The 13,996-nt window shown below is 45.3% G+C and overlaps 1 protein-coding gene across 1 annotated transcript in view; it reads right to left on the bottom strand.

Annotated features, from left to right (window-relative positions):
• Taf1b (TATA-box binding protein associated factor, RNA polymerase I subunit B) overlaps positions 1-8,851 on the bottom strand; it is a 61,934-nt gene extending 53,083 nt beyond the window's left edge. Inside the window, exons 1-3 of the mRNA XM_042680757.1 lie at positions 8,768-8,851; positions 7,020-7,118; positions 2,266-2,353 (exon numbers count right to left, since the gene is read on the bottom strand). Coding sequence (XP_042536691.1) covers positions 2,266-2,353; positions 7,020-7,118; positions 8,768-8,785 — 205 coding nt within the window. The 5' untranslated portion in view covers positions 8,786-8,851. The remainder of the gene's footprint in view (positions 1-2,265; positions 2,354-7,019; positions 7,119-8,767) is intronic.
• Positions 8,852-13,996: the final 5,145 nt, after the last annotated feature.

Here is a 13,996-nt window from a genome sequence, read left to right as displayed (position 1 = left end):
GTACACTTACAATCTATTACCCAGCTTGAAATTCTTTTGTACCCTTCTTTGAAAAGTGTTTCTATTCTATTCTTACCTTCTCTTTTCCAATCTGGTAAATTTGTACAGGCATATTAAAACTAAGCATTTTATAATTTATGAGATTTTGTTTCCAATTATCTAAAGTTTTAAAAAATATTAACTTCAAAAAGCAGAAAAAGTCTTGTGTTTAAAAACAAAACAAATAAAATCTAAGTTACAAAATATGAGCGAGAACTGGTGCTCACACCTGTGACTGTAGCTACTCAGGAGGCTACCATCTGAGGATCACGTTCAAAGCCATGCTTGTCAGGCAAGTCTGAGAGACTCTCATCTCCAACTTACCACCACACACACAAAAATGGTTAAGAGCTGTGGCTCAAGTGGTAGATTGCTAGCCTTGAGCAAAAAAGCTCAGGGTCAGCTCCTGGGCCCTGAGTGCGTGCGAGCGAGCCGGCGAGCGAGGGAGCGAGCAAGCAAGCAAGCGAAGGAAGGAAGGAAGGAAGGAAGGAAGGAAGGAAGGAAGGAAGGAAGGAAGGAAGGAAGGAAGGGAGGGAGGGAGGGAGGAAAGAAAGGAAGGAGGGAGGAAGGGAGGGAAGAGAGAGAGAAAGAAAGAGAGAAAGAAAGAGAGAGAGAAAGAGAGAGGAAGGAAGGAAGGAAGGAAGGGGGGAGAGAAAGTGGGAGAGGAGGTTATTGGGTTTTTCTTTTTTGGTGGTGGTGGTACTCGAGTTTGAATTCAGTGCCTTAGGTTTGCTAAGCAGGTACTCTACCACTTGAGGCATGCCTCCAATCCTTTTTGTTTTGGGTTATTTTTCAGACAGGCTTGGAACAATGATACTCCTATGTACGCCTCATGCACAGGTAGGACTATAAGCATGCTAAACTAGGCTTGTTTGTTGAGGACTCTCAACCTTTTACCTAGGCCACTCTCAAATTGAGATCCTTCTGATCTCTACCACTTGAGTAACTGGGATTACAGGTGTGAGTCTTCATGACTGGCTTAAAAATGTACTTTACTAAACAATACCTAGAAGAATTGTATATGAAAGTACTGTCATTGCGTCCAAAGGTTTTCTTCCACTTTGGAATATTTGTTGAGTGAATAAGCAAATATCAAGAGCCAAGATCTGATGGTACAGGACAGAGGAGTAAGAACAGAAAATAAAAACAAAAACAAAATAACGGGTTCAACGCCATTCTGTTTTTATGGAACTGGTCCTAAGTTACAGGGAAAAACTAAAATCCAGGAAAGGCCTGCCGAGTCTGCCTAGGTGCCAACTGTGTGCTGGGCATTTTAAGCAGGCTATTTTTGTGAACCCTCAGAACAACCCTAAGAGATTATAAAAAACCTGTCACCAAACAGAACACAAGTACTGTTTACTGTAAAGGCCAGTTAGACAAATGTTAAAATCTGTTTTATTCCTTATCGTCAAATACTGTAACTCTGAGAAGCGGATCAGCGAGGACTTTAATACACAGCTTGTGCAGTGGTGCTGACTCCCAGGTCCCTTCTTCCTGCACATGGCAGAGGACTACACTCTCTTCCTTCCCCGAATGTCACCAGACAAAAAGACAAAACAAAACCAAAAAAAGCAAAGCAAAAAACCTCCTAAAAAGTTTTGTTAATAGTAGAAGAATCTACTATTAACATTACCCTGGTTCCACACTTGAGAAGCTGGTCCTAGGCAGGCAGCCCAAGGATAGAAACCCTGGGCCTCAGACGCTATCCAGGAATGGCTCATCACAGAGACATAGGACTAATGCAACAAGTGATCTTTCTATGCATACTCACGCTAAGGCTGTTGTAAGGGAAAACAAGCTTCCCTATTTGTTCAAAATTCAGTATGAAAAATGCAAGTTTCTGAAAGTTGAATATCATGTTTAAGTCACCCAGCCTGATAATTCCATTGGCAAATCAATTTGGAAAATAAGCATTTTGCTTCAAAAACACAGAAAGTCATATTCAGAGGCAATAATAGAAGAATCTATGCCACCAGAGAAAAAGAAGAAATGCCCCTTTGCTATTATTGTCTTTTGCATAATAGTTGCTCTACTGGAAATGCAACTCACTGACAGAAGCAGGGTTTTTGTACACACACACTGCTTCCGACTTTACCATAATTCTATACTGTATTATATGCTTTCAGATCTGGAATTTGCTCTGGAATCTACTTAAAATTCCACTCTATGTCAAAGATTCAGCATTCATTTAAAGTAAAGAACAGTAAGCACATACTAGGGTCTTACCAAGCTTTTTTTTGTTTTTCTGCCCCCTGCTGATGGCTTTTATCCTGGCATTTGGAATAGCCCCTGTGTCTGTAACTTCCTTAGATCTCTATGGGAAACAAAAACAGGCGGTTTAGTAGAAGAAAGTTTTACATCCCCCTAAGCACAGGTTTTCCAGTATGTTTCTGGGAAGTACCAAGGAATCAAATTGTAAGTAATTAGACTACTTATCATAACATAAGGAAAATTATATAAATTGTAACATTCTGGTTAATCCTTAAGTTGCTTTTTCATTAAAAATTTATTCACTTCTAAAATAGGAATCCCAAACTGGAGCTAAAAGTAATTAAATTACTGGAACGATTATATGTGGAATATTTACATAGTCAATGAAAATATCTGCACATTTACAATAACAGGAAAAATTAATACAAATCTCCCTTTCCCCTCCTGTACACAGAAAGAGGGAGAGAAGGAGAGGGGAAGAGAGAGGGAGAAGGGAAAGGAGAGAGGGACAGAGACAGACAGCTTAGAATAGGAAGCTGTTACTAAACTGTGTATTGAGATCAATGGTGGTAGGGGTTTTCATCTTCACAAATTCCAAATTTTCTCCAATAAGCCTGTGCATTGCTCTTATAATCATTAAAAGAATCTATTGGGGGGCTGGGAAGGTGGCTCAGTGGTAGAGTGCTTGCCTTGAATGCATGAGGCCCTGGGTTCGATTCCTCAGCATCACATAAGCAAAAAGAAAAAAGCTGGAAGTGGCACTGTGGCTCAAGTGGTAGAGCGCTAGCCTTGAGCTGAAGAGCTGAGGGGCAGCGCCCACGCCCAGAGTTCAGGCCCCACAACCGGACCCCCACCCCCACCAAAAAAAAAAAAGAATCTATTAAGCTGGGCGCCAGTGGTTCATATCTGTAATCCTAACAACTTAGGATATCTGAAGGATTGAGTTCAAAGTCAACCCAAGTAGGAAAGTACATGAGACTCTGATCTTCAATGAACCACCAAAAGCCAAAAATGGAGTTGTGGCTCAAATGGTAGAACACTAGTCTAGAGGGGAAAAGCTCAGGAACAAGCCTAGGTGCCAGTGGCTCTCGCCTATAATCCTAGCTACTCAGGAGGTTGAAATCTGAGGATCAGGGTTCAAAGCAGCTTGGACAGGAAAGTCCATAAGACTCTCATCTCCAATTAACCACCAGAAAAATGGAAGTGGGGTAGTAGTACAAAGTGGTAGAGCACTAGCCTTGAGTGAAAAAGCTCAGGGACAGCGCCCCAGGCTCTGACTTCAAGACCCAGGACCAGCACAAAATTAATGAGTAAATAAAATAAACATTATGAAACTCATATATTCTAGCATACACTTTTATTAAATACCCACAAAATTCTTGAAAAAAGATCTACTGGTCTAAAACATAATTTAAGGCCTCATTCTTTTTTTCCTGTGTAAAACACACTGGGATAAGCTGGGTACTGGTGGCTCACAGCTGTAGTCCTAGTGACTCAGAAAGCTGAGAGCTGAGGATCACAGTTTGCCACCCCAGACAGGAAGGTCCATGAGACTTTATCTCCAATTAACCACCAAAAATCAAAGTGGAGTTGTGGCTCAAATAGTAGAGTGCTAACCTTGAGCACAAAAGCTTAGGGAAAGTGTCTAGTCCCTGAGCTCCAGCCCTAGGACTGGCACAAACAAAAAACCCAGAGATAAATTTGTTCTTTTACCAACTCAGAATGCCTTTGCTCAGACTAGACAGAAGGCCTGGACCTGCAAGACAAATAGAGTAAACTGGAGGACGATGACAGCAACAGAGCAATAGTTACGGCAAGCTGTACCACAACCTCCATGTTTCATAGTTGTAACCACTGTCTCACTGGCCCCTCCCCACCTGAGGATTTCAACACTTCCTCACTCCAAGGAGCACCATTCACATCACATTCTATGTTATGAGCATGCCTGCATGGCCATAAAGTAACCACTGAATTTGTGCAACAGATTTGCCCACTGTATGGAAGGGAGGCTCCGAGCTAGGATTATCTTCTCCATAAAAGATGGGTTGGGGCTGAGAATGTTCAGTGGTAGAGTGCTCCCCTAACTTGAAGCACTGGGTTCTCTCTATACTTATGTGCACACACACATATGTTCTACATATGCACATACATATACACACACATATGTTTCCTACCTTCAAGAGCTATACATTCTTGACAACTTACTCCTTGTAGGCTGACAGTCTTTGATATGCAGAGCTAGGTAATGGTATTAGGATCTTTCAAATAGCTCCTTAAGACACAATCTTCCTTCCCATGTGCATTTTTTTTTGTTTTTGCTTATGTGGTGCTGAGGAATCGAACCCAGGGCCTCATGCATGCAAGGCAAGCGCTCTACCACTGAGCCACCTTCCCAGACCCCCATGTGCATTTTTGCAGTACAAAGGTAACAGTAAGTAATACTACTCAATGTGCATTAACACTAATTAAAGGAGAGGACCACAGTGAGTACATATCAAGTGCACAATCTGAGCATTTGTGTATGTACACACACACACACACACACATATATATACCCACACGTATATATTTTGAGCTACATGTGTGTATATCCATAAAATCATTGCCATAATGAAGAAAATGCTTACCATCACCCGAACAATTTCTTTGGTAAGTATGTATCTTGTTAATATCCTATCTTAGTAAGGAGACCATGAACATTCTCTACACTCTGCAGAAAGATTACTATGCTGCGGAAAACCGTCATGGGACAGAGTTGTAAGCTAAATAACCTACTTTTCTCAAGGGAAATTTGTTTCACTTGTTTCATAGACTTTGACCAGGTTTTTTCTTTCTTTCTTTCTTCTTAGAGTAAACAAAGGGTTGGGAATGTAGCTCAGTGGTAAAGTGTTTGCCTAGCATGCATGAAGCCCTGAGTTTGATCCCTCAACACCACACAAACAGAAAAAAGCCTGAAGTGGCACTGTGGCTCAAGTGGTAGAGCACTAGCCTTGAGCCAAAGAAGCTCAGAGACAGTGCCCAGGCCCTGAGTTCAAGCCCTATGACAGGCTAAATAAATAAGCAGAATAAGTTTATTTTAAGGAAAGAAGCAAAACTCTGGATTTGTAAAAGGCCCCCAAAAAGGAGTCGCCAGGCTTTAATTTCTTTTTTTTTTTTAATTAAGTTTTTTATTGTGAAAATACAGTACAGAGGGGTTACAGTTACATGAGCAAGGTAATGAGTATATTTCTTATCCAGCATTGTTGCCTCCTCCTCTGTTTTTCCCCTGCCATCCCCTCTCTCCCAGGTTTTAATTTCTTAAAGTAGGAAGGGAAGTTAGCCCCTTTCACAACATGCTAAAGCTCAGTCACATTTACTTGTCCCAACCTGACTTCCTTAACTTTATGGTGAAGGTGAATTTGTTCTACCTGGCTCAGTAGATTTTCAGCAAATCCTTCTCTACGGAGAAGCATTCTGACATGATTAGCCTGTCTAGCAGCAAACTGTCCACACCCTTGATTATTTTGGTTATACTGGCCTGAAGCTATGGCCACCAGAACAGGATGTAAACTCCCAGGTGAAGGTAGCCCATCTACCAAGGTCACATCAGACAGTATCTATTTTAAGAAACAGGTGTGATGAGGTAAAATGAAGCCTGGAGTTGGAAAACTCAGGTTCAAGTCTTGCCTCAACACTGTGTGACTTTGGCAAACCCAATTTGTGAGCCCCACTTGCTCTATCTATGAATATATATTTATAATACCATATCTCATAAGGAGGAAATGAGATAAGAAATCATTTTGTTGCTGGGTTTGGTGGTACACAACTATAAATCTAGCTATTCAGGAGGCATAGATTTAGGAGGCTTCTAGTTTAAGACTAGCCTAGGCAAAAGTTCAAAAGATCTCATCTGAATCAATTTTTAAAAAGTTGGCTGGGTGCTAGTGGCTCAGACCTGTAATCCTGGCTACATGTGAAGCTGAGATCTGAAGATTGTAGTTTGAAGTTAGCCTGGGCCGAAGAGTCTGTGAGATTTTTATCTTCAACTCACCACCCAGAAGCCCGAAGTGTGTATGTGGCTCAAGAGGTAGAGCACCAGCTTTAAGTGAAAAACTAAGGGACAGCACCCAGACCCAGCACACAACCACACACAAAAAAATATGGGCTTGACAGCATGTACCTGTTATTCCAGCTACATGGGAAGTATAAATAAAAGACTATGCTCTAGACTGGCCAAAACATAAACATAAGACTCTACTGGAAAAACAACTAAAGCAAAAAGACCTGGAAGCATGGCTCAAGTGGTAGAGCACCTGCCTAGCATGTGCAAGGCCCCAGAGTTTAACTTCTAGTACCACCAAACTAACAAAAACACTTATAAGGTACTACACAAAGACAAAATAATAATGAAGGACATTTCCAATACTCCTAACATTTTTTTCACATTTCATCTTCTGAATCACTAAGCTAGTGCAACACATTTAAAACTCTTAAATACCAATATAATGAATGCATCACTTTCTAACTACAATGCTAATTATTTCTCCTTATATCATACAGTATCAAAAATTTATAAATGTGGCTCACACATACTCCCAAAATATCTTTCCTGATCTGTTTACAAATGCCTTAAATCAAGAGTGAACACTTGAAAATGACTTATATTCTCCGAATTTGGAAATGGTGCAAGTGATTAAAACACATCAATATGGGACAAACTAGGTATATGTCATGTTAAAACTGCAATTTCAAAAACAAAAGCGAATTCATAAATGGTATCTGTGACTTACCTCTGTAACATTGTGGCAAGAAGTGCAGTAATATTTGCCTTCATCAGTGAGACCCCAGGAGACAGCAGCACACTGGGAACAGCGTTCTTTAAACTCTTTCTATAAGAGAATACAGAGGTGTTACTATCAAACCACCTTCAACACATGTATCTACACCCTTTGGCTCTTACTTCTTAAAGGGTTCCTAGCAATTGTATCCTAATACATGAAAAAAAATCATAGAAAATTGAACAAATTGAACTTCCAAATAGAACCTGAAAGATGACAAAATTAGAAATACCATTTGGAACTTCCTCTAGGACACTAAAAAAAGAGTGCAAAGGAACTTAGACTTTTTTTGGAGTTGTTTCAAATTCTGATTCATTCACTAAGCAGTACAAAGGGTATTAACTACATGTGTACTAGACTGGGTGATGAGACTCAATAGGGAGCAAAAGTCATGGTGACCACTCAGAGCATACATGTATGGATTGTTGCAAATTTTTATCCATTTAGCATCTAGATATCAATCCCTCATCATCCAATTAACATTTTTTTGTACTTGTACTGGGGCTGAACAAAGTCTGGGTGCTGTCCTTTCTCTTTTTTGCTCAAGGCTGCTGCTCTAATAGTTGAGTCAAACCTTCACTTCTGGGTTTTTGATGGTTAATTGGAGATAAAGAGTCTCATCAACTTTTTTCTTGCCTGGGCTGGCTTCAACCTCAATCCTCAGATCTCAGCTTCCTGAGTACCTAGGATTACAAGTCTGAACAACCAGCGAGGAGCTGAACTAACATTTATTACCTATTATAAGGCCTTCTACCATCATGCTGTGTCTGTGCACAAATACTTTTTTTTTTAATATATCTTTTTTTTTTGGGGGGGGGGTCCAGTCGTGGGCCTGAACTCTGGGCCTGGACACTCTGTCCCTCAGCTCTTCAGCTCAAGGCTGGCGCTCTACCACTTGAGACACAGTGCCACTTCCGGCTTTTTTCTTTTTGCTTATGTGGTGCTGAGGAATCGAACCCAGGGCCTTAAGCATGCAAGGCAAGCGCCCTACCACTGAGCCACCTTCCCAGCCCTGCACAAATACTTTGATTCCAAACTTATTGATGTTTATTATGATTGCTCTAACTATTGAATATTCGTGTAACAGCACTAAAGTGAAGCACTTTATGTAGCAACTCAAAAATTCGTGACGACTCTGACAACTTGGGTCTATTGTTCAGTGATCCAGTATTGACTGACAACTACCGTAACACTTGTTATACAAAAACACATTTGGAGGAAGGAGCTGGTCCCCAAACCCGAACTGAACATCCCTGTACAGCAGACATGGCCAAGACAGGTGTCGCTCGCAGGCACTGGGGTTCCAGCCCCCCCCCCCTCCACCTTAGCATGGAAGGGAACTGCAGGTAGCTCTGGATACACACCGAGCTGTGTGGGTGGCCTCCCCACCAACCCAGAACTTCACCCTTCTCCTTAAACACGCCCCTAGCCACGTTCACTCCAGCCGTCTGGCCAGTGTCCCTGCCCAGAGCCTCCCTGATGGGGCCTCCCCGCCAGGGCCTCCCCTCCCAGAGCCACCTCCCTCCCAGGTCCCCGCGAACACGCGGCCCGCCAGGCCCACCCCGCGTCTCGCCCTCCTTTCGCAGAGATGCCCTCGAGCCGGCTGGCCTCTTCCTCCCGCTGTGCCTCGACCTCCCTCCCCTCACCCCGCGGTCGGGGACAAGGCCCCGCCGCTTTCTCCCCCTCCCCCGCCTCCTCACCGCGTCCTCTCGGTCCATCACGGCGCCGCGCCCACAGCCGCGGAGTCCCGTTACCCCGGCAGCGAGGACACTTCCGGGAGCAGCGGGTGGAAACTTCCGGTTGGAAACTTCGCCCCTGACTTTAGGTTCCGCCGCACGGACGCCCTTGCGTAACTGAAGCCAGCCAATGGCAGTCAAGGGGGCGGTGCCGGCGGGATTCGTCCTCGCGGGATTCTCCGAGACCCGCGTGCGGTGTGGCGGCGCGGTGGGCGCGCTGCGCGAGCGCGGGGTCTCTGAGGGGAGCACGCGGGGCTTGCGGGCGTCGCGGGGCTTGCACCGTCCTGTTTGGGGCTTTTATTTTTTCAGAGGCGCCTGTAACCAACCCCAGCTGCTCGGGTGAGCGCTGAGGAGTGCGGTTCGAAGCCAGCCTGGGCAGGAACGTTCGAGAGGTTATCTCCAGTAACCACCACGGAGCCCGACGTGGAGGAGGGCTCCAGGGGGAAGCCAGCTGGGGGGGGGCAAGCCGAGGAGCAGGCCCGGGCCCTCGGGCCAGCCCCAAGCCAGAGCAGAGAGGCAGGGACGAGAGGAAGGAAACGTCCAGCAGACGGCTCCGCAGCCTGATGCTGGCTCTTTGAAAGGTGAAGAATTCGGTACACCTGAACGATGGAGACGAAGAGCAGAAATAACAGTATTCGGACAGGTAAAGGTGGTCTCACTGCAAGCCCTCGAGGCGATAGGAAAGGTCAGAGAAAGGTGCCAACAGCACATGTGGAAAAAGTTAATGGTCTCCCCGAGCCTTGTGTGCTCCAGACTGGCACTCTGCCACTTGGGTGTGAACCACGGCTTCACTTCTGGCTTTCTGGAAGTTAATTGTAGATAAAAGTCTCAGGGGCTTTGGGGCCCAGGCTGGCATTGAACTGCAATTCTCAGACCTCAGCCTCTTTAAGTAACGACGATCACAGGTGTGAGCCACCTGCACCCGGCTCATCTTGTTTTGTTTGTGTGTGTGTGTGTGTGTGTGTGTTTGAGGCAGCCTCACAGGGTAACCCTTGCTGACCTGGAACTCAGTCTTCCTGCCTCTCTCCCCGGAGAGTAGAGATTACATGTAATTTCCCCTAAGTAGTTGTGTTTTAAGACATTTTATGTTGAAGTAGCTGGTTGCATAGTCATAGCAAAGCTAAAGAAGTTGGTCCTTGATGCAGAATAATGATAGAACAAATCTAAAGCAGTGATGCAATAAAAACCTCTATTTTGATGCCTCTTTTAGAACACATTAGGGAAAAAAGTGAAGGGGTGTCCCTATTCCATTAATATGTGGTTTTGTGTAAATTGTACACATGTAGGACTCTTCTGGTGATGCAGAAATATTCAGATGATGAGCCAAACATTTAAATGACTTACGTAACTTTCACTGAAAATATTAGTACAATTTATGCCATGAAAGATTTCACTGCGTGTGTGTGTGTGCGCGCACACAAGCTGGTATTAAGACTTGAACTAAAGAACTGGGCACCATCTCTACTACTTGAGCCACAGCTCCAATTCCAGCTTTTTGCTGCTTAATTGGAGATAAGAGTCATGCACTTTTTCTGCCTAGGCTGGCTTTGAACTAAGAACCTTAGGTCTTAGTCCCCTGAGTAAGCTGGGATTACAAGCATGAACCATGGGTGCCTGGCTACACAGTAACTTCTTCCCACATGAAACAAGGAGTGTTAGGTATGTTCCTGGCTCTGTGTTAGCTTTTATAGGGACTAGAGCAATGAACAACAACAAAAACCTCTAACTCGTAAAGCCAACACTCTAGGTAGAGGAGACATATAACAAATATATCAGTAACTATAAACGATGTTGTGTAAGAAAAAACCGGTTATGAACAAAAATAATACAAGACACAAAGAGCCCAGCAAGTTGAGGTGTGGGAGTTGCTATTTTAGACGGGTTCTGGAAGACTTCTGATACCAGTGACATTTTTTTTTTTTTTTTTGGTCAGTCGTGGGGCCTGAACTCTGGGCCTGGGCACTGTCCCTCAGCTCTTCAACTCAAGGCTAGCGCTCTACCACTTGAACCACAGCGCCACTTCTGGCTTTTTCTGCTTATGTTGTGCTGCATGCAAGGCAAGCACTCTACCACTGAGCCACCTTCCCAGCCCACCAGTGACATTTGAAAGGAGATTTGGGAGCAGTGCAGGGCTCAGTCGTAGCATGACTTGGGGAGAAGCACTCCAGTGTACAGAGTGCGATGAAGTACTTGGGATCATACAGGCTGCCAGGACCAGATCAGGAAGAAAGGCCTTGTGTGCTAGAGTAAGGGGCTGAGGTGTGGCTCAGTGGTGGAAAGCTCTCTTAGCATCTGCAAGGGCTGGATTCAATCCCCAGGACCACAAAACAAAAAAATAATGAGAGCTGACATCTTCTCTTGTGCTTCGTCTTAAAAGAGTCTCTCACCATGGTGTTGGTCATTTCCATTTTTCTCTCTGCATTTTTTTATTCCCAGTGAGATGGGAGGCAGAAGATCTGACTCACAGTGCACAAGAGCATGTGTGGGTATGTGGAGAACCGATTGTAAAGAAGCAGTGTTTTGAAATCATCCTGGAGAGGAAGTGCAGCATGGGAGTGCAACTACGGTTTCAGGCAGGAGGGTGGGTTGTGAGTTCTAGGCCAGCCTGGGATACATAATCTCAAAAACAAAAATCTAGGTGTGGGATGCCACTGGGTGACAGCAGTGATGCTGAAGAGAAAGGGTGAACTTCTAGATATATCTACGGTCCAAGCATGAAGTCTTTCCAGATTGATTGCGTGTGGGAAGTGGAAGAGCAGAATTAGAAATGACTGCAGACTTCTGGGTCTGACCAGTGGTAAGAGGGCAGTTAGCGTTAGCCAGGGCAGCAAGAGTTATGGGTGGGTATGTTGCAGAGTCTGGAGTTAAAAAGCAGAATTCAGGGCTGGGAAGGTGGCTCAGTGGTAGAGCGCTTGCCTTGCATGCCTAAGGCCCTGGGATCGATTCCTCAGCATCACATAAGCAAAAAGAAAAAAGCCGGAGGTGGCGCTGTGGCTCAAGTGGTAGAGCGCTATCCTTGAGATGAAGAGCTGAGGGACAGCGCCGCCCAGGCCCAGAGTTCAGGCCCCACGACCGGACCCAAAAAAAAGAATTACCTTAGGATGTGTTCAAGTGGATTAGATGGCGTGGATATCCAGAAGAAATGGCACCACCGGAAGTACACATTTGGGAGTTGAAAACCTGGACAGATCACTAAGACTGGGATCAACCACACAGTAAAAGGGCTGAGACAGACCAGCAGAGCCCCAGGAGGTACGCCCATGGTGGAAGGAGAACCTAGCACCTGATTCCTAGAAGCCAGATGTGTCCACTCTAAGAGCCGCAGTGACAGGAAGGTGGCGTCACCTTCCCATCTCCTAGACTGACCACTGGATATGGACATGGGGTCACCAGGGACCTGTACAAGAGCCATGTGATGCTTCATTTTGATTGTCAAGATGAACAGTCGAACACTGTGGGTGTGTCTGTGAGGTTGTTTCCTGAGACCTCGAGTTGACATGAGTGTCATCACCCAGGAGATTGGGGGCTCAGAGGGAGCAAAGGTAGAAGAAAGAGGAAGCCAGCCAGTGTGTGCAAGCTCTGCTCTTCCTGAGCGAGTATCTCTCTTTAGGAAAGGGAAAAGAAAGAGTGGAGGGAAGCAAGGCAAGAGGCAGAATAAAAGGAAGGAGAGAAAGGGAGGGGAGGGAAGGGAAAGAAAGGCCAGTAAGGAAGGGAAGGAAAGGGAATAGATCCCGAGGAGATGAAAAGGCCCTGAGGGAGAATGTTTGAGAAACCAAAGGCAGCCAGTGAGACCTTCGGGGTAATGGGTGAGAGGCAATTGCGGGACCAGAGGGTTGAGAAAGACCTGAATGTCTTCTGGGCCTGCAGGGCTGCTAGCCAGTGTACCTAGACAGCCTGACCAATTGCTTGGGGAAAAAAGCACCAGCCAGCTGCTGGTGGTTCACACCTGTAATCCTAGCTATTCAGGAGGCTGATACCTGAGGATTGCAGTTCAAAGCCAGCCTGGGCAAGACAGTCCATGAGACTCATCTCCAGTTCACCACAAAAAGCTGAAGTGGAGCTGTGGCTCAAGTGGCAGAGGACTAGCCTTGAGCAAAAAAGCTCAGGAACAGTGCCCAGTCCATGAACCACCCGTGTCCAGCTTAAAAGGACGAGTTTCTTAAAATGCATCACACACCTTTGAATGTGGGGTACTAATGACACTAATTTTTATTAATGAGGTAAGAATGTTACTAGAATAATGCTCATGTTGCTCACCTCAGAAAGGCCAATATTTAGGCTACAAGAATGATACTGAAAAACTGACATCTCAATCGGGTCCTTTTTCCTCTATGACTCTCAACGAGTCCACAGACACAGAGGGAGAAGTAATCTGGCAAAGGGTTTATTGGAGGAAAAGATAAGTAGAGCTTCTGTTGGGGGGGAATGGGGGAGGGGGATGTTCCAGGGGAGGACACCGCCTGGGAGACCTTGTATAGGGGTTAATAAGGCGTCTCTAGGAGGGAGCTACATGACTCAAGATCACTGGTCAGCCTGCGGGCCACATCAGTCCCCAAACCCAATCAGAGCTTTCCATGTGTCCTTAAGCCCCCTCTGATTGGATGCCCAATCCTGTGCACACCTCTGGGGTGCAGTTGATTTGCTGTTCACATGCAAGTCTTCCAGGGTCAAGGGACACATGTGACCTGACCCGGGGCCTGCCTGTGTGACTCTTAACGGCCATGGTGATGTGCCGTCTAGGAATCCGCGCCCAGGACAGCTCAAGGCTATGGTCAGGGATGAGAGCCTTCATGGAGGGGTCTTTGTCCTTTGCTCTCTCACTGGCAGGAAGGAGTCAGGTTGCCGAGGACTAGCTCTGAAGATGGGGCTCTTCAGGGCTCCATTTTGGGGGCTCAGGGAGAAGGGCTTTTATAGGGAGGGAAGAGGAGGAAGGCTGCGTGCTGAGTGGGTCTGTGTTATCTAGGGCGTGTGTCTTCATCACATGGACATTCCATAGGAGCAAGGCAGGAAGGCTGCGTGCTGAGTGGGCCTGTGTTATCTAGGGTGTGTGTCTTCATCACATGAACATTCCATAGTCCCTAGACATCTGACCTCCTGGGGCTGGCTCCTGTTGGTTTTTTGGGGTTTTTTTAGACAAACACATTAGCTTTCTGGAAGTGAAAGCTCACATCGGTTTGTGTGCTTTGTCCTAAT

This window comes from Dipodomys spectabilis, unplaced genomic scaffold (genome assembly GCF_019054845.1).
Source record: "Dipodomys spectabilis isolate Male_0828 unplaced genomic scaffold, ASM1905484v1 ptg000066l, whole genome shotgun sequence".
In the NCBI taxonomy this organism is placed as follows: domain Eukaryota; kingdom Metazoa; phylum Chordata; class Mammalia; order Rodentia; family Heteromyidae; genus Dipodomys; species Dipodomys spectabilis.
This window is presented reverse-complemented; position numbering and strand designations above follow the sequence as displayed.